A 26,919-nucleotide genomic window follows, 5' to 3' on the forward strand; every position below is an offset into this window, starting at 1 on the left:
TGCTTGTCTTCGAGTTGAGCACGACTATGAGCAACTCTATGAACAAAAGGCCTGGAGCCCCTTGGCAACTATTGACATTTATCAATGTTCATAGTTTCTGGAGGCAAGTTGTTTAGGAAGTTGATGCCATTCTTGCTTCCAAATATGTCATAGAATACTATTGGTTGAATCACCTGCAATCCATAGCAATGTAGAGCAACTCTAAACCCTTCCCTGTCCTGAGCCAGTCTCACTAATTCTGACATGCCAACCCCTGTAGCAATCATTCTGTATCAATCCAATCACTGTATCAATCCATGTCATCTGAGGTCTTCCTTTCCTGTGTTGTCCATCCACCCTTCTGAACATAATATCCTTCTCCAAAGACCGATCTCATTTAGAAATGGAAAAAAAGACATATTATGAAAAAGGTTAAGATTTTGTATTAATATTTTAAAATAATTTTTAAAATTAGAGAATCATTATAGGTTTACAGACAAATTTTAAATACAGTAGAGCTCCCATTAATCCAAAGTCAAATGCCTTTGCATAGTTAATGAAATAGACATTCTTCTGGTACTCTCTGCTTTCTGTCAAGATTCATCTGACAATGGCAATAATATCTTTAGTGAAACAGCTTCTTCTAAACCTAGTTTTTATTTCGGGTAGTTTTTTGTCAATGTACTGTTCAAGTCTTTTCTGGATAATCTTTAGGAGGATTTTGCTAGAGTGTGATACTAGTAATATTGTACAATAATTTCCACACTCTGTCGGGTCACCGTTTGTGGAATAGGAATATATATATGGATCTCTTCAAGTCAGTTGGCCAACTAGTTGTGTCCAGATTCCTTGGCACAACTTGGTGAGCACATTCAGGGCAGTATCTGTTTGCTGAAATACGCCAATGGGTATGCCATCAAATCCTGGTGCTTTATTTTTTACCAAGTCCTTCAGAGTAAAATGTGCTTCCTTCTTCATCACCATTGCCTCTTGATTGTATGTTATTTCTTGAAATTCTTCTGAGTCAGCCAATTTCTTTTTATACAATAACTCTGTATACTCCTTCTATCTTCTTTTAATGTTTTATGAATCATTCAATATTCTGCCCATAGCATCCTTAAGCATTACAACTTGTGGCTTAAATTTATTCTTCAATTCTTTCAGCTTAAGAAACGCTGAGCGAGTTTAGCCCCTTCTGATTTTCAGACTCGAACTCCTTGCACATTTCATTATAATATTTTGCTTTGTCTTCATGAGTGGCCCTTTGAAATCACCTAGTTAGCTCCTCCTTGATTTATTCCCTTTGCTTTGTCTTCTCAGTGCTCTACTGAAATATTCAGAGTCTCTTCTGACATTCATTTTGATCTTTTCTTCTTTTTATTGACTTTTTTGTATTCTTCAAAAAACAATATTCTTGATATCTTCCCACATCTTTTCTGGTCCTTGTTCATTAGTATTCAAGGCCTCAAACCATTTCCTGAGTTGGTTTTTAAATTCATAGGAGATAGTCTGAAGGTCACATTTTGATTCCTGTGGACATGATTTAACCTTTTTTTAGCTTTAATTTTAACTGGGATGTGAACAGTTGATGGTCTGTTCCACAATCAGCACCTGGCCTAGTTTTCTCTGCAGATACCAAACTTCTCCGAAGGTTCCTTCCACAGATGCAATCAATATGATTCCTTTGCATCCCATCAGGTGAAATCCATGTATGTACCATGTTTATGATTCTTATAAAAGGTATTTGCTATGACTAAATCGTTGATTGTACAGAATTCTACCATTCTATCCCCAGCCTCATTCCTGTCACCAAGTCCATAATTTCCAACTACTCACCCTTTTTCCTGATTTCCAACCTTTGCATTCCAGTCACCTATTATTTATTATGAATGCATCTTGTTTACATATTTGATCAATTTCTGCTGCAACAGTTGATAGAAATAATCTATTTCCTCCTCTTTGTCTCTGATTGTAGGCATATAAGTTTACTAGTGATATTAAAAGGTCTTCCTTTTATGCATATGGATATTATCCTGTCACAATATTGTATTTCAAGATGGATCTAGAAATGACCTTTTTAACTATGAAAGTGATTCATTTTTTCTCATCTTTTCATTTACAGCATAATAGATCATGTGATCGTGGAATTCAAAATGTCCTATGCCAATCCACCTCATTTTGTTAATACCCAATATGTCAATATGGATGTGTTCCATTTCCTTCTTTACAATGTCCAGTTTTCCTTCTTTCATGCTTCTTACATTCCATGTACAAATTGTTAATTTCTTCTTACAACTGTTCCTCCTCCTTTGTGTTTCCAAATTTGAGGACTCAACTTCAGTTGCCATAACTGTTAGTCTCCTCTATGTGTTCTCTGGGTTTTCATAGGGTTTTCAAAGGCCAATTATATTTGAAAATTGGAAGGCCAATCCTTCTTCCTAGTCTGTCTAATTTGGATGTTTACTGTTAGAAGAATAGTTAAGTTCATTAGAAAATGTAAAACTTTAGAAAAAAAAAAGTATAACCACCATAGTTGCATGATTCCCAACACCTCATTGGATATACTACAAAAGTGTTCTTTTTAATTAATCTATTTGTGATTTATATGCCCAATATTTTACTGAACTTCATTAGCAGAAATGCTTTTGGTAATTTAACAACAGCAATGAAAAGCATGTTTTTAGTTATTTATAACTTTTATTTTATTGACTATGCTTTCTTATTTAAAATTCTCTTTCATCACTGTATCCATTGAACTGCAATTCCCTACTTTATATCCTAGCTCTCTGAGAACTTCTCTTTTTCTTTTATTTCTTTTTCCTTTTTCCATGATTAAATGTCAGTGTTCACTCCAGGATGAACTTGTTGATAATTTGCTGTTAAGGGGGAAAAAAAATTTCAACAAACTAACAAGGTAAATTCAATGAGTTAACAAGGTTTACTGAGGTAGAAATTCTTCACCAAGAAAAAGCCAGTAGGTTGAAATTGCTGAGGGCTCTAATTGTATAAAATTATAACCTCTTCTAAAGGGTGCTCTGGTGGCCGACTGATAAGAAACTGCACTTTAATCCCAAATGCACGTGGTTCAAATCCACCAGTGGCTCTGCAGGAGAAGTATGGGAAATCTCTTCCATGCGACTTACTGTCTTTTTAAACCCACCAAAGAATCAGCTATGGATCCGTTTGACCTCAACGGTACACAATAACAGTAATCCCTGCTAAGCTTAGCTGAGATAGTGTCTTGTTCTAACTTAGCATTTTTAAATTACATTTCTTTTTCTTCAATGAAGAAAATTTGGTCACTGAATGCTCAGCTGGCATATATTGCAAGAGGAATGTTGCTAACACATGATGATAAATACTGTCAAGTTATGGTGATAAGAAAAGAAAAAAGTTATTTATATGTTTACTCCAGAAAGTTGTAAATTTTTACAAATGTTATGATTATCATTTGGTCTTAGCTCAGTTAGACAAGTTTAACTCTTGACTCTACAAATTGTTTTTAATATATTTTTTACTTAAAAAAATCAAATTTTTTTGGTTTAATGTCAATAAGACTGTGAGAGTATGTTGCATTTGTCATTTTAAATACATAAATGAATTAAAAGGTAAAATGATACACATAAGATAGAAAGTCAATTTCTAGCTAAACTAAGTATATTTTGCATAAATTTCTAACATGTAGTGTATTGTTATTTAACTGCAGCCTAATACGACTAGAAAAAATCAAATCCATATATAGTTTCGGCTAGTGAATTTAAGTGCTTCATTAAGCTTTCAATAAGCAAGTCTAGAAGTCATAAATAAAGGTTTTAGTGTGCATGTGCCTTAATGAATATTCATCTACTTTATCAATTACCTAAAACAAGTAAGAGAGTTTCTATCATACATTTAGCTATTTATGAGACATTGCTACCAAGGTATATAAGGAAAAAAGTTACTGTCAATATGATATCAACTCATTGACATCCCATATATGTCAAAGTAGAAGTTTGATCCATATAGTTTTCAATGCTTGATGTTGTTGTTGTTGTTGTTGTTATGTGCCGTCGAGTCGCTTGCGACTCATAGCGACCTTATGTACAACAGCCCTAAACTCTGCTCTGTCCTCTGCCAATCGCACTGTCTCTGACACTCCCATCACAATTATCCCAGTCACTGAATCAATCCACCTCATAGAGGGCCTTCCTCTCCTGCGCTGTCCCTCTACCCTCTCAAGCATGATGTCCCTCTCCAAGGACTGTTCTCTCCTCAAAACATGTCCAAAGTATGTTTGATGGAGCCCCAGAATCCTTGCCTCCAAGGAGCCACCCGGTTTAACCCTTTCCAGGACAAATCTGTTTCTTTTCCTAGCAGTCCATTGTATTCTCAATACTCTTCTCCAGCACCACAGCTCAAAGGCATCAATTCTTCCTCTATCATCCTTGGTCATTGTCCAACTCTCTGATGAATAACAAATGATTGCGAAAACCATAGCCTGTATCAGACGCACCTTAGTCTCCAGAGAGACACCATTGCTCTTCAGCACTTTGGAGAGGTCCCTAACAGCAGACTTTCCCATGGCAATGCGCCTTTTAATTTCCTGGCTGCTGATGCCAAGACTGTTGACTACAGAGCCAAGCAAACTAAAGCTGTGTACAATCTCAATCTCTTCACCATCCATCCTGATGCTGCCAATTGGTCCAGTGGTGAGAATCTTTGTCTTCTTGACATTGAGCCTCAATCCATATTGTAGGCTGCAGTCCTTGACACTCTGCAGCAGGCGCTTCAGGTCATCCTCAGTTTCAGCAAGCAGGATTGTGTCATCTGCATAACGCTGGTTGTTGATAAATCTTCCACCAATCTTGACCGCACATTTCTCCTCATAGAGCCTAGCCTCCCGGATAATCCGTTCTACATATAGGTTGAAAAGGTATGGAGGCAGGATGCATCCCTGGCATACGCCCTTCCCAATTTTGAACCATGCAGTGTTCCCTTGCTCTGTTCTGACGACTGCCTCCTGGTCCAAGTATAAGTTTCGCATTAGAACGATCAAGTGTTCTGGGATTCCCATTCTTCTCAGACTCAGCCATAGTTTGTTATGATCTACATAGTCAAATGCCTTTGCATAGTCAATGAAACACAGATAGACATTCCTCTGGTATTCCCTGTTTTCAGCCAAGATCCATCTAACATCAGCTACAATATCTCTAGTACCACGACCCCTTCTAAACCCAGCCTGGACTTCTGGTTGCTGTTGTTGTTATGTGCCATCGAGTCGTTTCCGACTCATAGCGACCCTATGCACAACAGCTCTAAACCCTGCTCTATCCTGCGCCAACCGCACCGCCTCTGACACACCCATCCCGATTACCCCAGTCACCGAATCAATCCATCTCATAGAGGATTGATGTGCTGTTCCAGTCGTTTCTGGATAATCTTCAGTAAAATCTCGCTTGCATGTGAAATCAGTGAGATTGTTCTGTAGTTTCCACATTCTGTTGGGTCACCTTTTTTTGGGATAGGAACAAATATCGATCTCTTCCAGTCAGTTGGCCAAGTGGTCGTTCTCCAGATTTCTTGGCACAACTTGGTGAGCATGTCCAGGGCAGCATCTGTTAATTGAAATACGTCAATTGGTATACCATCTATTTCTGGGGCCTTATTTTTTGCCATTTCCTTCAAAGCAGCCTGAATTTCTTCTTTCATCACTATAGGCTCTTGCTCATATGTTGTTTCATGAAATTCTTCTGTGTCTCCTAATTCCTTTCGATACAGTGACTCAGTGTATTCCTTCCATCTTCTTTTAATACTTCTTGGATCATTTAACATTCTGCTGAAAGCATCCTTGATTATAGCAACTGGAGGTTTGAATTTGTTCTTCAGTTCCTTGAGCTTAAGATATGCTGAGCGAGTTCGGCCCTTTTGATTTTCTGACTCCAATAGAACACACAATCTTTCTGGTTGGGTACCTCTGTGATGAACTTCTAACCTTTTGATTACCAATTAAGTATGTTCTAATTATCATCTCACCAGGTAGATACTACTTCTAGGAGAGTTACCATGGTATTTTCTTTGAGTGAATATGCCTATCTCCCTATTTTGAAGATTAAGGAAATAAGTGTGTTGTTATGGATTTTCTATTTTAGATTAAAGTGTATTTGAGCATATATTCTACCCCTTCTCTTGACTTCAACTATGGGGCAGTTTCCGGTCAGTTGTGGGAAGCATGGGGATGTGTGTGTGTGTGTGTGTGTGTGTGTGTGTGTGTGTGTGTGTCAAACTGCAAAAAGTATATCTGGAGGCACAAGACTTGTCTAGATCTGTACGATCTTAGATGAGAAATACCTACCAGATTTGACTCTTATGGAGGAAAAGTAATAGTCCTAAATGAATATTTTGGAAATAAGAAAATACATGTTTTCCCAGAGCCAGCATGGATTAAAACCAAGATTAATTCTTTTATGTATTGTGTAGCATTTCTCAAAATAGGGATAATATTTGAAGATACTTTGAGAGGGATATAGCACACATAGAAGTAAGTAAGCAAGCCAGTTTGGAAACTAAAATGTTACTTCCTTGTCAATGACTGGCTTTACTACGAGGAAAGGTTGTAATCTCTGATTTTTACAATTTAATTACCACTTTGTAATGCTTCTATCTCTTCAGAATACCTTAATAATCAAGTAAGAATGTTACATGTTAGTATGGCCAATTCTATAGAGAGACAATATGTTCATGAAAAAGGGACAATATCTAGGAATTCCAAATAGTTAACAAGCAAGCTTAACAATGAGCACTGTCTCCTAGGAGGAAATGAAAAGACATTCAGTATCGTAAAACAACTTTCAACTAAAACTTCAAGAGAAAACAGATTTCTTTTAAAAAATCATTTTCTTTCATTAATAATTGCTTGTATAGTAGCTTTGTGGTAAGAAATCACATTGCCAACTCAACGGCAAATGTGTCAGAGACTCCTAAGGATAAAGTTGGACAGTTTCCCTGTGTAATTCACAGTGTTTGAAAACCCACTTGAGGGTCAGCTATCAGTAGATTCCTACTCAAGGACACATAACAACAACAACGACATATTGAGTCACTAACCTAAAGGACAAAAGATTTAATACACCAGTATCTCCTCAGGAGAAAGTTGGGTTGCCTCCTTCTGTAAGTATTTACATGCTTAGAAAACTAATGGAGGGTCACTATGAGTCAGAATAGATTGAAGACAATGTGTACAAGGAACTCTTTTTCTCAGTGGATTAAATTTTAAATCTATGTACTGAGTAACTAAGGATCACAGAAGAAAAATTGATGTCTTTGAACTTCGGAGTTGGGGAAAAGTGCTGAACATCCCATGGACAGCCAAAGAACAAACACATGTATCTTACCAAAGTATAGCTAGAGTGCTCCTTGGAGGCAAAGATGATGAAGCTCACTCTCACATAGTTGGGCATGTTGCTTAAATTTTTCCCTCTTTTAACAACTGGGATCTAGAGGGAAGAGAAAATACCAGAGAATGGCCAAAATTATTGGGGCAGCTATTGCTGCCAGTTTAGGGCCTGTGTCAGGAAAAGGAAGTCTTACTCATATACAGTGCCACCCAAACTTAATAAAGGAGGTCAGAATTGCTTCCACTGTGGAAAGCTGGGCCACTTCAGTAGACAGTGTCACAGACGAGAGCCACAGATAGGCGAGGGAGTAGAGAGGAAGCTCCCACTCACTTGCTTTAAATGTGGCTCTGAAGGACACTTGGCCAAGGTGGATCACATCAGGTTCTGCCTGGCTGACAGGCCCCAGCTCCCAGCTGGAAACAAAGGAGGACGCTTCAATGATTTAGATCCTCCCAGAAGAGCCCTGGATGAGCATTAACATTACTGGTACATATATTCATTTTCTCCTGGACACAGAGCCTACTAATTGGTCCTAAAAGCCTTCTGAGGTCCCAACTCTTCTCACTATTTCTTAGTTGTTGGAATGGATGGAAAACCTCATAAGCAGTTCCTTACTTCACCTGTAACTTGCATGTGAACTTCCGAGTTGTAAAACAACCCAGTGGTAGATGGAATTTGCTCCAGGACTTAAGAACCATAAATGACATAGCTGAGCCTCTACATCTTGTGTTTCCTAACCTCTACACTATAATAGACAAAGAGCTAGTCTATAGGCCTTTTATTGTAAGAACCACGTTCCCTATGTAACTTGATTTGTGCCACTGCTAGAACCACTACTCGGAATATTATTGCTTGTTAATTTTTGACTCATGTACTTTTAACTTGTTAGTTAAATTTGTGTCTTCTAGGCTGCAACACTTCCATGATACATCTTTAAGGATATGAACATGTACGGCTGAGCACAATTGATAACAGTGCATCTAAATTCCAAAATCAATCTCCATAATAGTCTGTGTGTTTCCTACAGCCAAAGGGGCCCTTTAGAGTAGTGAGAGAAGATCTTCACCCTGAAACCCACAGTGCCTCTTTTCAGCAGGAAGTAGCTAAGAGAATACGCCATCCCCTTTTCCTTATGAATCAGGGTGAAGTCTCTCTCAAGGAGGAGTGATAGGGAATGGCAAAGGACACACTGACAGAGGAGATTAATCAGAACTGGCTTTGACAAGCACTGTGGCAATTGGACAATTAAAACAGACATTCGGGGGGGGGAGAAGAACGAACTGGGGAGGAGGGTAGAGAAAACAGTGCAACAATGAATGAACGAGAACCCCAAATCTCATAAATGTTCATTAAAACTAATAAAATTTAATAATAATTTTTAAAAAATGCTATAAATATTTGTATTCATTATTTCTTTTTTTCTGTCTATAAACCCCACTTAGTGGCAAAAAGTTAGTTTTGCTGCCAACTCAAAGGCACACATTTCAAATCCACCAACTGTTTTGTAGGAGAAAGATGAGTAATATCCTCCTATGTGATTTAGAGCCACAGGAGTGTCAGCTATGAGTTGGTTCCCAATTAGACAATAACAACCACCACCACTCACTGGAAGATCAACTATAATTTAGTACCAACTTGAGGGCACATAACAACAACAATACAGTTTTACCAGTCCTGGAAGAATTCTCAAAACTCTATAAGTATTTTATTTATTTCACCATAATTTTAGGACTGCATTAATGTCTATATGTTATTGTCTATATATAATGTTATTTGTTCAGGAAATATTGTGTTCTCTAAGCAACATTAGCTCAAAAACACTTCATACACAATGCATTGCATTATAGAGTTCAAGTATTCATACAGCTCCAAAGATATTTTGTAGGACCTCCGAAGCTCAGAGATACATTGAACAGGAGGTCCAATAAAAATCCAAAATTGGCTGTTACTAAAAAGTCCTAAAAGAGAGAAAAACCAAGTAAAAACAAATGTTTGGTTTACTTAAATAGTTAACAAAAATTTATTGCAAGAGATATTTTTTTCACTGAATTTACAGTTTCAAGGAACATGGTACAAAACATAGTGCCATCAGCTTTGTCTAAACATTAAATAGGTGCAAGTACACAAAGTTTAAAAAAACCAAAGAGCATACTTTACAACATAAGTTACAGTACTATAAATATATTTTATGTACAGTATACATACTCTTAAGACATCATTTTAATATACAGCATATATTGTATTGATTTTTCAAACTATTCAGTGCTTTAATAATAATATTATATATCAGAAACTTAAGAATATATTTGCATCATTACACTTACAGTAGGTTATTTCAAATCTATGAGGCCATAGACTTTAACCAGCTCCCTTTCCCCATCTAAAGAGCCTCTTCTCCATTTAGATAATTACTTGCTCATATAGTAGTAGTTTTCACCAGGGCATTTCCTTTCCCCTTTAATGGTGATGCCTTAGAAGAGGGGTTGCAGAGGGATGACAGTAGGATGTGGGGAAAGCAGTGAAGGAAACAGGGAATGGGGTAAAGGTGAGAAAGCCAGATGGCCAGGATGAAGAACTGAAGCTGGAATGATTGGCATCTGAGGAGGAGCCACAAAAGTTGGGTGGTTCCCAGGACAAAGCCTAGGTCCAACTGAGATCTGAGGTAAAGATGTTCTGGATAGAGCTGGGACTTGGGAAAAGAACTGTTGGTGTGGTTGGAGCACTTTAAAGGTTCCTGCAGCTGCGGCGGCGGCTGCAGCTGCTGCAGCTGCTGCATGCTGCTGCAAAACAGTGTGGTGGATTGTGGTTACAGAGGTAGAACATAAGGGCTGCTGCAAAGGCAAAGGCTGCAGAGGTGTGCCAGGGGGTGGGAGGGCAGCTGGAGGAAAGGTGAATTTGACCTTGTTGGCCAGCATGTTTGATGGTATGATATGCTGGTAGGCCTCACACGGTAGATCTTTGAATTTGTCATGATTTTCCAGAGGGATTAATAATGCTTGCTCTGGCAAAGCTAAAGGAGCCAAAATTTGTTCAGTTGTTACAAAAGTATGACCATTGACATGTGCTTCTTTAAATGGTAATGGTGGTTGTGTGTTAAGGATTCCTGAATTATACCGTAGCCATTCTGTTGAGGCTTCGTTCATCTTTCCTTGTGGCAGGGCCTCAGCCAGTTCATAATGACAAAGGTATGATTTAGGCTGTGGTTGTCTAAAGTTCCTTTCAATGCTGGACACCTTGGCAGGAATTTGTTTATTATCAATATTGACATTCTCAGATCTTTTCTTGTGTTCAGGCAAAGTGTTTTCAGTTGCTACTTTAGTAGGAACATTAGATCCTTTTGTTGGGACAGTAGGTCTATAGACAGATGTAGTGGGATCATTGGAAAACTCTGTAAATTCACCAGAAGTGGTTTCCATAACTAAATGTTCCGTTTCCTCATTGGTTGCAGAATCGGTGGAGTCCAATGTCAGATTGTTTTCAATCTCATCTGTTTTGCCAGAGTTATTTTCATCTTTTGTAGCTCCTTGTTCTTTTGTTTCCTCTTTTTGGTCTTCATTTATTAACTCAACCAAGTTGCTTAAGGAAGAATTGTCTTTTATGAGGCAATTTACATTCTCTTTAAGTTCCAAAGCTTCATTCCTAGTATGGAATCTGCTTCTTTTTCTCCTCCGTCTCTTTTTAGGTTTACAGGTAGCAACTGAAGTGCTTGATGGTCTCAGAATTTCTTCTGGTAAATAATTCTGACGATTTAAGCTTTCATCTGAAGAGTAAGAACGTGAATGCTGTCTACGTTTTCTGTGAAATCTTTCTGATTCAAGAGAATTATAACCTCTTTTAACAGCCTGATTCTGATTTACACATTTCACATCATTTTGAAGAACTAAGCATTTGTGCTCTTTGCTATAGTTCAACTTTCTAGCTTTCCAACTACAGAAAGTTCTAGAATATGTTAAACTATGCTTCCCAGCATGTATCAAGGATGGATTTGAGTGTCCATTTAAAATGAGTGTATTATTTTTATGGTGGCTTTTAGAATTAATAGCATCACTGTTGCTGTACTGGGTGTTCCATGTTTTACTCATTTCTTCATTTTCACTTGGGGATACAGGTGCTGCTTTTGGTCTTTTATCGGGTAAGTGATGTGATTCTGCTAATTGTTCGACAGCTATATACTGCTTTTCTGAAATTGTTTCCAGTACATTTGCCCTCGTTTTATCAGTGTCATTATTCTCCATTTCCATTTTAAAATTATATTCTAATTCTTTGGTTTTTTCCCTATGATGATGTGGACAGAATTTTCTTTTTCTTTTTTTTCTTCGACTTTTGTGGAACCAGGGTTCATGACTTTCTTTCAACCTTATCTTGTGTTTCTCATCAGGTATGTCCTGTTTTAGTTGCTTTTTAGAAGAATTAGATTTTTCCGTGTTTCTGATTCTGCAGGATATATTTTTAAATCTCAGGCTCATTTCCTCATTTTTCTCAGAATTATAACTGTTGGAGACAGTTTCATCTGCTAGAAGAGGAGTGAGCTGGGTATATTCTCCTCTATCACCTGCAATTTCATAGTCAGTGAGTCCTGTGACAGACGTGTCCTTGTATCCTGAAACTGGTCCCTTGCACATGTCTTCTCCCTTCTGCTGAGAGGAAAGATCATTTAAGGGCAATTTATTTTTATCGAGCTTGTGGTTTAATGTAGTAGACTTGAAGTCGAAACAGAGGGGGTTGCAGCTATAAGAGACTGATGGTTTAGTCGTTGTATAAATCAGCATTTCTGATGGCCACTGAAGAACTGTAGATCCATGTTTGTTAAGCACAGGTACAAATGGCTCATATTGTCTTTTACATAAGCCAGTTTTCTTAAGTAAATCTACATTTTCTTCTTTAGTATCTGCAGGTGTCAAAATCTCAGCACCCTGATTTTCACTTTCAACTTCGAGTGCAGCATTATTCTTTTTATCTTCATCTTCAATTGTGGGTGCACTATTTTTCTGTGTGGTAACTGCCAAGGATATAGAATCATTAGGCAAATCTATAAGTATGGGTTTATTGCCTAACAATTCAGAATCACAGCCATTCATTGACACATCTTCATTAACAATAGCCTCTTCTGGTATCTTATCTGCTTTGGGATCTGAATTTTGGCAATTATCTGCCTCACAAGATAAAGGGAGTTGAAACTGACTAAATGGAGGTAATATCACTGTCTCTTTTTTGCTAGAGAACTCTTTCATCTCCTGAGTTTGAAAAGATTCTTCTTTGTCAGAGTCCATTGCCTCTGGTGGATGAAAAGTGTTAGCTTTCTCCTCAGAACTCAAAAGCACATCTGTTGGTGACGATAGTTGAAGATGACAAGCACTGGGGAAAAATCTACTTTTTCTGCTAAATCCTTTTTCCACAGAGGCATCATCATTGTATTCAGAAAAGGCTGCAGCTGAGGACTCCAGCTTCACTGATGCTTTCTTTGGAAATGCAAAAGAAAAGCCGATTTTGTGTCTGTGAATTCCCAGGGCTTGATCCCCACATTGGTTATTTTTTGCTGTGTAATTATTTGAGCTTTCTGGGTCTGCTGCAGCAGCAGTAACATCTTTAGGATTCTCTTCACTATGAATCAAAGCATATTTGAATTCCTCCTGGTTATTAACTGAATCTACAACAACTCTTCGTGAAATTTCATTAAAGTTTTCTCTCACAGTAACAGTTGTTGACTTGAACATGGGGCCACTTCCAGGAGCACTACAAAGAAAAAGAAAGTTTTTATTAGATAAGGTACATTTTTAAGGAGGAAAAAAAGATCCAAACACATAATGAGAAATGGCATGGTAAGATTTTCTTTTTTCAGTTTCTTAAATTTTTATAAGAGAATTCTTTAAAATTTCATACAATTTGTCTTTTTGCTTCTAACAGGTTCCATCAGTTACTGGCTATAGTTCTGATAACTTAGAAATGTTGTTCAGGAATGACTTTTGCAGCTCATTTCTATGCTTTCAACCAGTGCTTTCTTGCCAAATGTCTTTTTTTCTGATGACCTATTCAGTACTTCTTGAATAGTTGTAAAATTGTCCAAAATAAAAAATACTTTTTATTTCATCAGTACTTAACAGTATCTCTCATGAGAACTCTGGTGGTGCAGTCCACAGGGGGCTGCACTGCTGATCCAAAGGGAGTGTTTCTATGGTAGTTTGAATCCACCAGCTAATCCAAGGGAGAAAAATGGGCAAAATTCCCATGATACTTACAGTCTCTGAAAACCTACTGTGGGGGGTGAGGGTCGGGAGCTAGCAGTTTATTCCAACTCAACAGCAATGAGAGAGTAACATGATTGCTGTTAATGACAAAATAATGAACATTTTAAAAAAAATGATGACAAAAATCTCACTCATAAGTTCCGAAGAGTTGGAAATTCGGCTTAGCCACTTCATTCAACCAAATTTTGCTGAGTCCACAACAGACTAAGCAGAATGCTTTAATGGAAAGCTAAGAGAAAGAACGCTGCTGTTGTTGTTGTTAAATGCCATCGAGTCGTGGCTGAACAGGAGCTTTAAGGCTTTTGGAATTGCTGTTCTTAGTATTTAAAACTACACTGAAATTATACATTATATCATAATTTAAAATAAAAGACTATTAACCTATTATCATTATGTTGTTAAGTGTCATCCAGTCGAATATGAATCATAGTGACCATATTGGAATTATTTTTTTGTAGAAACAGTTTTTTAAAAATTATTATTATTAATTATGATGATGATAATGATGATGATGTGTGTTCAATGTCAAATTAACTTGGAATTTTTTTAAAAAACATATTGCTCAGCACATAAATACAGGAAATATCTAAATTGTTTTCTGACACTAATGAATCCTATTGTGTATAATTTCTCATGCTAATCTCAAAATTCAGTTTCTGATTTCTTGGGTATATTTCTAGCTGCTGAATAGGTGGGCCATAAGGGATTTCTGTGTTCAAATTTTTGAGGAAATGTCAAATGGTCTTCCAGAGTGGTTTTACCAATTTCCAATCCTACCAACAGTGCTTAAAAGTTTCGATCTCTCTGCATCCTCAACAACATTTACTGTTCGCTATTTTGTTGAATTTTGCCTTTGCTGCCAAAGTGAGGTGGTATCTCATTGTTCCAATTTACAACTAATTTGTAAACCTATGTTCACAGCCATGTCATTCACAACAGCAAGTAAAGAGAAGCAGCCCACATGTCTATCAATAAATGAATGGATTGAGAAATTGTAGCACGTTCAGACAATGGAATACTTGGTAAAATACTGTATAACTTGAGAGAGATTAGAAAACATTTCACTTATTTAAATATCTCAGTCACATCGGGACAAAAATTGCATAAGGCCATTTTTGTGAAAATAGAAAGATAACTGAGAAAGACATGTGTAAATGTTCAAAAGGGAAAGGAGACAAAGGAGGATGAAAAAGCGGAAAGGGAGAAAAATCGCTGGAGAGCAAAGGTTAGTGAATAAAAGTGGCATGAAGTAATGGGGAAAGGTTCCATGAGAGCTTGAGAGGACAGGGTGGTAATAAGCATAGAGCAATGATAATTCATTATAGAAAATATAATGTATTTTAATGATTATATAAAACAGAAAGTATCTGGACAGAACATAATGTATATGAATAATTATATGCAAACCAATAAAAAAGTCTAAAAAATGAGTATTTCTGAATGAGCCAAGGTGTGGAAGGAAGAAGAAGACATAGAGAATACAGCATCACTGTACCAAAAAGAAATGGTTGATACAGAAATAGTTCAGGCAGTAGCATATGATAAAGAGCCAATGGTGATGAAGGAAGAAGGTCAGCTGCATTCAAGAAATTGGGGGAAAAATAAGGCCCCAGGAATTGATGGTATATCAATTGACATGCTTCAACTAACAGGTTCAGCCCTGGATGTGCTCACCAGTCTATGACAGGAAATTTAAATATAACTATCTGGCAAACAAACCTGAAGAGATCCCTAGTTATCCTCATTCTGAAAAAAGTGATTCAACAGAAATTATCTAATAATATCATAATGCCACATGCAAGCAAAATATTGTTGGTGACCATCCAAAAATACCTAGAACAATACACTTACAGAGAACTTCAACCTGTTCAAGCAGGTTTTAAAAGAGGTCATGGGCACAGGATATGAACAGACACTTCACCAAAGAAGATATTCAGACAGCCAACAAGCACATGAAGAAATGTTCAAAATCCCTAGCTCTGAGAGAGATGCAAATCGAAACATCTATGAGATATCATCTCAACCCAGGAAGAATAGCAAAATGTAACAGAATGGCAAGCAACAAATTCTGGCGCGGTTGTGGAGAAACTGGAACCCTTTTTCACTGTTGGTGGAAGTGTAAAATGGTGCAACCACTGTGGAAAGTGGTGTGGCACTTTCTCAAACGGTTGCAAATAGAGATACCATTTGACCCAGCAGTTCCACTACTGGGAATATATATACCCTAAAGAGAACATAACTGCCAGCCAAGCAGATATATGCACATCCGCGTTCACTGCAGCTTGGTTGACAATAGCAAGGAGTTGGAAACAACCTAAGATCCCATCAGCAAACGAATGGATAGAGAAGCTGTGGTATATTCACACAATGGAATAATACACTGTATTGAAAAACAAGGAACTCATTCAATATTATTCAAAATGGGTGACCCTGGAGAACATTATGCTGAGTAAAATATCTTAGTCACAAAGTGCCACTGTTGTAGAATGGGACTGACATCAGGGTTGGGGTAAGACTGAGGAAAACTGGATATATTATGTATACTGAATTGAAACAGACAAGGGAGAGAACAGTTTAAAAGCAATATATGATAGTGTATTATGATTATCACAGGAATCCAGAAATTAAGGTTGCATAGTGGAGTACATTCGGGACAGGAGGTGGGGGTAGGTGGGGTGTAGGGTGGGGGTTCTTATACCAATGAAGAAGTTTATCTTTTGATTTTCAAAGAGAGGAGTGAAGTGGGAGGGGTAAACAAAAATATGCAACAATGAATGAATGGAATCCAAAATCTCTATAAATGTTCATTAAAACTAGAAAAATAAAATTAAAAAAAAAATAAAACTTGTATACTCCAGTGGAGGAAAAAAAAGACTAAGGTGAGTCTGATCCAAGCCATGCCTTTTCAGTTTTCTCATATGTATGTAAAGATTGGACAAACAATAAAAATGGTAAAAAAAATTTTAAAAATGAGGTCATGAAACCAGAAATATCATTGATGATTTCCAATAGATGATGACTGAAAGAAGAGAATACCAAAAATATTTATCTGTGTTTTATTGACTATGAAAAGGCATTTGACTGTGTGGATCATAAAAACAAAATGGCTAACATTGAGAATATTGGGAAACTCAAAACACTTGTTTGTGTTTATGTGAAACCTACACCTAGGAACAGAAGTTATCATCTGAACACAGCAAGCCTGATTTAAACTTAAGAGAGGTGTGCATCAGGGCTGAATCTTTTCTCCATACTTATTCAATATGTATGCGGAGTAAATTATTTGACAGGTCAAAATTTTTTATGGAGCATGTGACTTCATGTTGATAAGACTCATCAACAACCTGTGTTATGCAAATGACACAAACTTGTTTGCTAAAAGTGAGGAGAACTTGAAAGGCTTGCTGCGGAAGATCTATGGATTACATCTCAACATCATGAAAACAATAATCCTCAATTCTGGACCAATATGCAACATTATGATAAGTGAAGAAAAGACTGAAATTTCAACAGTTTCACCTCACATGGATTCATAATCAATACTTTTGGTACCAGCAGTCAAGAAATCAAAAGATACATTGCATTGGGAAAGTGTGCAGTTAAGGATATCTCCAAAGTACTAAGGAGCAATGAAGTCACTTTAAAGCCCAAGATGTGTCTGATTCAGGCCATGGTTTTTTCAGTTACTTGATATGAATCTATGAGCTGGACAATAAACGAAGATTGCAGGTGATTATTGATCCTAAATTAGTTTTAGTGTTGGAGAAGAATCCTGAATATCAGGTGGACTGCCAAAAGAAAACATTTATATCTTGGAGAAAATACAGCTAGAGTGATTGGTAGAGGCAAAGATAGCAAAGTTTTGTCTCAAATATTTTGGGCATGTTCTTAAGAGAGGCTAAAAGCAAATACATTGTGCTTGGAAATGTAGAGGGTCAATGAAATAGAGGAAGACCCTTAATGAGAAGGTTTGAAATAGAGGAAGACCCTTAATGAGATGGGTTGACACAGTGATTACATCAAGCGTGTCAGAGATAAGAATGACACAGGATCTGATGGAGTTCAGATCATTGTTCATGGGGTCATTATGAGCCATAGTCAACTCTGCTACATAGCAACGTTAACAAAGAACATATGAAATATGCAATGTATATTTAGGAAGGTAACTTATATAAAGACTATACTATACATATATATATATATATATATAAAATTTATCTATCTACCTATCTATAATCATCAATTCTAATTTCTATTTATATTGAAATTTACATATGCAAAGGCTACTAGTGTCAAGAGGAATCAGTCTTTGGAACAAAGGCATTAAGCTGGGTTTAGTGGAAGCTCAGAGAAAAAGAGGAAGACACTAAAAAAGACAGATTGACACAGTGACTATAACAATGTGCTCAGTACTTCAGAGATGAGGATGGCACAGGATAAGGTTCAGACATGTTGTTCATAAGGTCGCCATTTCTTAGTTAACTTGATGGCCCATAACAACAATGCATAATAACAAAAAGCATAGTAACCAACAATGACTTATAGACCATTAAATCACACAGATTTTATTCTCTATAACATAAATTTACACTTGTACACTTTTATCATTTATTATCACACAAAATAAAAATATCTAGTTGGTTCAGTGGAAGAGCTACATTCAGATCTATACTTGCATGTATATATTAATTGCTACTATATCTGTTTTTAACTGTTGCCTATAAAATTCCAAATAAAATTAAAATTATTCTTACTAATTTTGACATCCAAAAAAATGTTTTTATGTACAAAAATAGCTCAATATTAGTGAGTATAGACTAGACTTGCATAATGTAGCTCTGTTTTTTATAATAAAAAATAAGGCTTATTTTGGGGGCTGGGATTTCATTTTTATTTTTTAATGGATATTCTGTCCTAAAGTCTACGGTCTGAATTGGAAGACTGTTCACATTTACCATATACCATACTCTCAGGAATGGGTCAAAGTTTAAGAGTTGTGAGTTGCTATCAACCCAGTAATTCAGTTTATACACAGTGAAACAGTTTGGCCTGTCTACAGTTCACAGGTCTTGTTGATCTTATTTTTTTTTTGCTTCTGTTGTTCTTTAATCATAAAAGCAATCCAAATTTAAAAAAATATTCAGCTGTTATTTAAAAAAAACCCAAAACCATTTTGAGTAATATTGCATGAGTTCCTTGTTTTTTAATGCAGCATAGTATTCCATTGTGCGAATATACCACAGCTTCTCTAGCCATTCGTTTGTTGATGGGCACTTAGGTTGTTTCCAACTCCTTGCTATTGTGAACAAAGCTGCAATAAACATGGGTGTCATACACTTTTAACTTGTTAGTTAAATTTGTATCTTCTAGGCTGCAACACTTCCATGATACATCTTCAAGGATGTGAACATGTACGGCTAAGCACAATTGATAACAGTGCATCTAAATTCCCAAATCAATCTCTATGTGTTTCCTACTGCCAAAGGGGCCCTTTAGAGTAGTGAGAGAAGACCTTCGCCTGAAACCCACAGTAGCTAAGAGAATACGCCATCCCCTTTTCCTTATGAATCAAGGGTGAAGTCTCTCTCAGGGAGGAGTGATAGGGAATGGCAAGGGACACACTGACAAAGGAGATTAATCAGAACTGGCCTTGACAAGCACTGTGGCAATTGGATAATTAAAACAAACATGGGGTGGGGGAAGAAGAATGAACTTAGGAGGAGGGTGGAGAAAACAGTGCAACAATGAATGAATGAAAATCCCAAATCCCTGTAAATGTTCATTAAAACTAATAAAATTTAATAATAAAAAAACCCCAGAACCTTTCCTCTTAAAAACTCCAAGAATAACACAAGTCAAGAGACAGTGCTGTCTTCTTGAATTAAATTTTATGAATCTCACACGCATGAGAAAACCCATCAGAACAAATTGGATATCATTAATATAGCTGAAATAGGAGCATAATATGAAATGTATTAATTTTTTTTTTACCATTTGAAATCATAGTAATTTTGGCTTCCTATTGAAGTGTACTCTAAACATACTTTTGCATAGAATTCAAATTTAAAGTATAGCTTAGGAGTCACAAAAAGCCAGGAAAAGGTGGGTACCTTATTGTGGGAACAGACATAAATGGATTTTTGCCCTTTATCTCCACCTCGCATTTTCTTTTCTCCTGTTTGAGGAAAACAGCATGTCATTGAACACTCACCACACAGTTTCCTTTCTTAGTTCTGCAAGCTTGTGAAGGCGTTGAAGTGCCTTTTCCTGTTTTCTTTCATCTTTCCTGGATTTAGATGCTACATTTCGAGCAAATTCTCTTTGTTTCAGTTCCTTGAGTCTCTATTAAAAAAATACAGAAATGATTAATAGCATTTGAGCCTGTCATAGTATCAAAAGCTATTGTTGTTATTAAAAAAAAAAATTGGGTCTTCTTTGATGTCATCTAAGAAGACAATACTCATGACAGTCCACTTCTATCAAAGTCACTTATGAAAATGGCAAAGTATATCATCATTGCAATTTATTAATAGAAATATTTTTCTCATGTTTTAGATGAACTAAGGTACTGTAATGACACAATGTTTAAAGTGCTTAGCTAATAATCAAAAGGTTCTAGATCAAACTCCTCAGCTTCTTTGAGAGTGAAAAATTTGGCTGTAAGTTTCTGTAAAGATTTGTACCCTTGAAAACTCTCTATTTTGTAAGGAATTCTGGTAGCATAGTCCACAAGGAGTTGTAGTACTAAATAAAAAGCTTCGTCTCGCTGGCAGTTTGGATCTGCAGAACAGGGATTGACAATCCGCTCTTGAGTGATTTACAGTTTTGGATGTCCAATGAAGGGGCAGCTCTGGTTTGATTTCCACTCAAGAGCAATAAGTTTGAGTTTGATAGGGTCACTATGAATTAAAGGTAACTCCAATAGATTTTTGATGAGTATAGGGTAAAGTAAAGTGGAAATCTATCATCTCCTCTTTTTGATTGGATTCTAAGGTTTTATTGTCGTACCAGATAAACTTTTGAAGTGTTGCAAACTTCTAATTTTAAGGAAATTAAAGTTTCTTCTATATTTCAGTTATTTCTTCCTTACACTTCGATCTGTTCTATATTGGAAAGCTAGCTAGTTTTTCTATTATTTTATAAACAATAGTGAAAGCTTTTTCTTAATCCATAATGAAATGACCTCGATTGATGTGACTGAAAACTAGCAAACCCTCTCCCCTCAACCATCAAGCTACATTTCTGTAATAATTAAAAATCTAGAAAGAAAAATACAGCTTATCTAGAAACGATTATTGCATTGTCCATTATTTTCAACTTGTTTTAAGGACAATTTTTCAGACTACATGCCCCAAAAAGGACATGCTGACTCAAATAGAACTGAAAATCATATACTGTTGATGTTATGTGCCCTGAGTCATTTTCAACTCACAGTGACCTATGTATGCCCAAAGGAAACACTGTCTGCTCCTGCACCACCTTCACAATCATTCCTATGGTTGAGGCCATTTCATAATCGTTATGGAAATCTATATCATTAGGGGAGTATTCTCTTTTTTATTGGCCCTCTGGCATTTATCCAGTGACTTGTTCCTCCTGCTAACTTGCTCAAAGTACTGAAGATTAATTATTGCAATTCTTGCGTTTAAGGAACATTCTGGCTGAACTATTTCCAAGAAAGATTTATTTGTTATTCTGGAATCCAGGGCCCATTTAACGTTGTTGTTGTTAAGTGCCATCCAGTCAAGTACGACTCATAGTGAACTTATGAACAAAAGACCTGAATTCTGTTCTATAACTATGTTCTTTCTCTATGTTCACAGAGTTTCCAGAGGCATGTGGTTTAGGAAGTGGATTCCACTCCTGCTTCAAAACCTGAATCCATCTGGGAGGTCCACCAAACACTCTCCATGATGGGTAACCATCGTGGCATTTCACACACCTATGACACAGCATTCAGCATCACAGCAACCCCAACTTACCTCAGTACATCAAGTAGATGGACCATTGCTACACCATTTAGAAGAATGTTTATGCCAAAATCAATTAACACTAGACCTGAGGGCCTGCAGACCTGGGCCCTACCACTTTTTAATTTAGGCACACCCACCAGTTGTTCCTTGACTGTAAACCAAGAGACTTTCAGTTCACAGCTTATTGTTAGCTAAATCTGCCAAATCCAATCAGCTGACAGCTAGCTGATTATGGACAAAACCCCCCAAACCAACAAAACCTTCCAAACTCCACCCTCATAAAGATGTGAGAAACCATCATCCAGAATCCAACCATTTCACACAAGCCTCCTGCTTAATATTACATTGGTTTTTTGCCAGTATCATACATCAAAGTCATTAATTCTTCTTCTTCATTAATCATCTGGATTTTGGATGCATATGGGTTAATTCTGGTGACCTGTGGCAAGAACCTATGCTGCAATCGCAAAGGCACATGATTCAGGCCACCAGCTGCTCTGTGGGAGAAAGAAAGGCAATCTCCTCCTGTGCTATTAAATGCCTCTGAAAACCTGTTGGACGGTCAGCTGGGGGTCAGTTCTGACTTTAAGGTACACAACAACAATGTGAGTTAACGAAATCCACTTTAGTTTGAGTCAGGCTCACCTTGGTCCTCAAAGTGATATCTATGACTTAAAAATTTTACTTAAAGTAACCCGTTTGGTTTACAATTTTAAAGATGTATTTTGAAGTATTTTCCAAGGAATCTTTTTTTTTTTTTTTTAGGAATCTTTTATTTATGGCTGCTACTTAGCCTAGTGGCAAGAAGCTGCACTGCAATCCTGAAGGCATATGATTTGAGGCCACCAGCTGCTCCACGGAAGTTGGACGGGCAATCTCCACCCATGCAATTAATTGTCTCTGAAAACCTGTCGGAGGGTCAGCAATCAGTTGGTTTTGACTTGACAGAACACAACAACAGCAACAATTTCCATGGGCATAGATTGTGGATCTAACAGAAATAACTGAAAACTCGAGTATTTTTGTATTTATTGTGATGTGATTTACTGGTCCATTTTATTTTCTGTGTATGATTTCAGAGACACCAAAGTAGTCCTATGTCCCAAATATTTTGATTATTGCTTTTCATGGAGATAGCGCAATAATAACTAAATGACTGAAGTACTATATTCCTCCTAAAATGGTAATGCTTTTATGTAATTGTGATATGTCAAAAGATTAGAATCGGACTCTAAAAACATAAAATAAATTCATCCCATTTTCATGAAGAGATGGAGATTGGATATTTAAAATAACTTGGTTATTCACTGGTATATGTCAGGAGCTTATTAGAATAATACCTAATATTCAATATATATTTCTTAAATTAGTATATGAATTACTACAGCTTGATACCATCAAGTAGGTTCTAAACCATTGAAACATCTCTAAACAGTTCTGTTTGATATGCTATACAGTGTTAGACCATCCTCTCATAATCATTGCTATGTTTTAACCCATTTTGTTAATTACTATATTGGTTCATCATTATGTAGCTGACATAACCTTGCTTGCTGAACATGAGGAAGGCATGAAGCAGAAGATCAAGGAATTCAGCCTTCATTATGGATTACATCTCATTCTCAGGAAAACAAAGATTCTTACTACTAGACCAATAGGCAGCATCATGATGGATAGAGAGGAGACTGAGACCTACAACAGCTTAGCTTCATCTTGCTTGGATCCACAATTAACACCCTTGGTACCAACAGTCAGGAAATAAGGAGACACATTGCACTGGGAAAATCTGCAGTTTAGGGGCCTTTTCAAGTTATTGAGGAGTAATGATGTCGGTTTGAGGACTAAAGTGTGACTGATGCAGGCCGTAGTTTTTCTGATTACTAACTATGCATTTAAAAGCTGGACAATGAATATGGATGACAGAAAAAGAATTGCCACCTTTAAGCTGTGGTGTTGAAGAAGAGCAATAACATCTCATGGACAGTTAAGAGAATGAAAAAAGGTCTTGGAGACGGTGTAGTCAGAGTGCTCTTTGGAGGCAAGAATGATGAGACTTCACCTCACCTAATTTGGATATGTTGCTAGGAGATGTTATTCCTTGGAGAAGGATATGATGATGGAAAGGGTGGGGAGTTGGCAAAGGAGAAAACCACCTTCAGTCAGGTGGATTGATGTGGTGACTGCTGGAATGGGCTCTTGTTTGTCAGGAAGTTTGAGGATGGCGAAGGATAGAGCAGATGTCAGATCTTTTGTTCATAGGATCACTATGAGACATGCTCGACTCGATGACACCTAACAATGACAATGTTTTGTTCCATTTCATCAACTCTACTTTTTTGCTGGCCTACTATACTAAACATAACACCCTAAACTACGAGAAAAGAAATTGTTGTTGTTTGTTGTTCTTATTATATTTTATAAATTCACTCATTTGTGTTTTCTCTTTCAGTAGCACTAGATAATTAAGAAAGATTTTTTTTTAATCACTCTACTTCTGAAAATCAGCTCATGAAAATTTTGTTAACTGACGCGCTTAGCTTGGCCAAGGTATTAGCAGAGATCAGCTTCCAGAGGAGAACATTATATTAGTGAAGCAGAAAGTAAAAAAGAAAAAAAAAAGTAAGAAGGCCATTCAATGAGTTGGACTAGCACAGTGTCCATGTTGAAAATTTGAAAATGCTCTTGTTGAAATGACTGCAAGAACTGGTTTGAAAATTGTGGAAAGAATGAGCATGGCACAGGATGTTGTTGTTGGGTGCCATCAAGTTGTATATAACTTACAGCAACCTTATGAACAACCAATCTAAAGCGTGTCCTAACCTGTGGCATCCTTGTCATCTCTGAAGCACTCAAGCCCATTACGACAGTCACTGTGTCAGTCCAGCTCATTAATGACTTTTCTCTTTTTTGCTGACTCTCTAACACGGAGCTCTGATGACTTAATAGTAACAAGCTGTACTGCAATCTCAAAGGCACATGGTTCAAATCTGCCAGTGGCTCTACTGAAGAAGAATGGACAATCTCCTGTGCAATTTACTGTCTTTGAAAACCCCTAGAGAGACATAGTGTTCCTCTCCAAGCTGTGCACCAATCCCAAAGCCATGTGACTTAGAATCCACCAGTTGCTCCACAGAAGGATGATGGGCAATCTCCTCCCTTGTGATTAACTGCATCTGAAAACTCATTTATGGGTCAGCTATGGGTTTTGTCTGACTCAATATCAAACAACAGCAACAAAAAAATGCACAGGATAGGGCAAGTTTTCTATTTCTTGTTTATAGAGTTGTTATGTGCGGTAGAAGACTAAACAACACATAACAATAACAACACACTTCTTTCTGTTACGTATGGGATTAGTATGTCAACTACATAAAACTTAAGAACAAAAGTTCTCTAATACTGTACCATCTCTCAAATTTACAAACTAATTTGCCTCTCCAAATGAAAATGAATTTTTCACGAAAAAGGCTATTCCTGATAGCTTCTTGGAAACCAAGATTTAGTGATAAAGAATTTCCATTTTCTTGTTCTCCTGGATATAAAGTAACTATAGACATATCACATTTAGCAGATTGATATTTGTTCCATTCTTTGCCTGAAATGTCTTATTAACAGAAAGTACAGAATGTATGGCCTCTTGTAGAACTGGAATATAGCATGGAGTACCAACTGAAGTGCTATTTTAGAAGAAAATTTATAATTCATTCTGTAATTGTTTGTTCCATTAAAAGCTTTAAAACATATCATGAGGGCCTTTGTGCCCTGGGCTTGCTGTTGCCTGTTGACTTTAGCCAAGTAGGAGCCCTTGGATGAAATATAAATGAAGGAAAAACATGAGCTGACCTATTCTGTATCATTCTTGTGAGATCATTTTAGACTGATTACATCACTTAAATTAGTATTAGTCTATAAAAATGTGGACAAAACTTTGATGCTTCCTCACCATTCACATCATAATAACAACTACTCTTGTTCCTTTATGCTCAGGGATAATTACTTTTCCTGAACTTTCTTTGTGGCTCCTCTCCCCTGTATTTTTAGTATGAGAATCTCATGAATATATCCTTTAAAATTGTCCTACTTTGTACCATTTGTTTGGTGGGGGTTTTTTTTTCGGGTTTTTTTTTTTTGGTTGGGGATTTGTTTTATTTTGTTTCTGTGGGTGGAATTGGGGGCTTTGAATTACAACAGATAAATTATCAAAGAAAAGTAATGAATAGATATGTAAACTACAACATCCATGCTCTCTCATAACACATCATGAACCTTCGGATCTTGTCAGATAATGAAAATTATAGTTGCTTTAACAATAATAAATACTATTACCTTGGTTTCTTTGAAAGATAGGCATATTAAAGACAAATTATACCACTTAAAATACTCATAGGCCTAAAATTTAGCACTTATTATAGGCTAATCATTCAGAGTCTAAGTCAGGGAAAAGGAACTTGAACATTTTGCATCTCTTCTTCAATGCTCTTGATTATCATGCAGATTCATTTTTAGGAATTGTATGAGTAAGAATAATAATCCCTTAGACAATTCAAGTAAACAAAGGTATTGAAAAGAAACAAAACTCACTGCCTTTGTGTCAATTTCATCTCATCAAGACTCTCCATTGGGTTTCTAAGGCTGTAAATCTTAATGAGAAGGGATAGCTCATCTTTCTCTGATGAAGCAACAGATGGACTCCAATCACCAGAGATAATCATTGTTTAGCAGACTACCAGGCTATAGGTTACATCACAATGATCATCTTAAAGATATTTTCTTACTATAAATATGTATTTATTGAGTCTACAACATTAGCCAATAATTATATGAAGTGTTACTGTTGTTGCTAAGTGCTGTTGAGTCAAGTACAACTCATAGTGACCCGATGAACAAAAGACTTGAACCATGTTCTATAACTGTCATTATTTCTCTAAGTTCATAGAGTTTCCAGAGGCATGTTGCTTAGGAAGTGGATGCCACACCTCTTTCCAAGCCTGACTAAATCTGGGAGCTCCACCAAACACTGTTTACCATGGGTAACCATTATGGCATTTGACATACCAGTGACACAGCATCACAGCAACCCCAAGACACCTCAGTACAGCAAATTAACAGATCAGTGCTGTTCCACTTAGAAGAATGGTCTTACCAAACACAATTAACACAAGGCCCAAGGGCCTTGATTCTAAACATGAGGCTTCCACCCCACAGCTCATTGTTAGCTAAATCCAGCAAATCTAATCAGCTTACACATAAATGCGAATGAAAATAAAAAAAACCACCAAATAGTCCACACTTGACCCTCACCCAAAACATAGTACACTATATTTGACCAGAAAGAGCTTAAGGTGTCAT

The 26,919-nt window shown here is 36.8% G+C and overlaps 1 protein-coding gene across 1 annotated transcript in view; it reads right to left on the bottom strand.

Moving 5' to 3' along the window:
• Nucleotides 1-9,823: 9,823 nt before the first annotated feature.
• The window catches only part of ZNF804A (zinc finger protein 804A), a 351,093-nt gene continuing 333,997 nt past the window's right edge, over nucleotides 9,824-26,919 (bottom strand). Inside the window, exons 3-4 of the mRNA XM_006878775.1 lie at nucleotides 19,809-19,939; nucleotides 9,824-13,085 (exon numbers count right to left, since the gene is read on the bottom strand). Of these exons, the coding sequence (XP_006878837.1) occupies nucleotides 9,824-13,085; nucleotides 19,809-19,939 (3,393 nt within the window). The remainder of the gene's footprint in view (nucleotides 13,086-19,808; nucleotides 19,940-26,919) is intronic.

The sequence above is a fragment of the Elephantulus edwardii genome, unplaced genomic scaffold (genome assembly GCF_000299155.1).
Source record: "Elephantulus edwardii isolate Elephantulus edwardi_28Jun2011 unplaced genomic scaffold, EleEdw1.0 scaffold00001, whole genome shotgun sequence".
Lineage (NCBI taxonomy): Eukaryota > Metazoa > Chordata > Mammalia > Macroscelidea > Macroscelididae > Elephantulus > Elephantulus edwardii.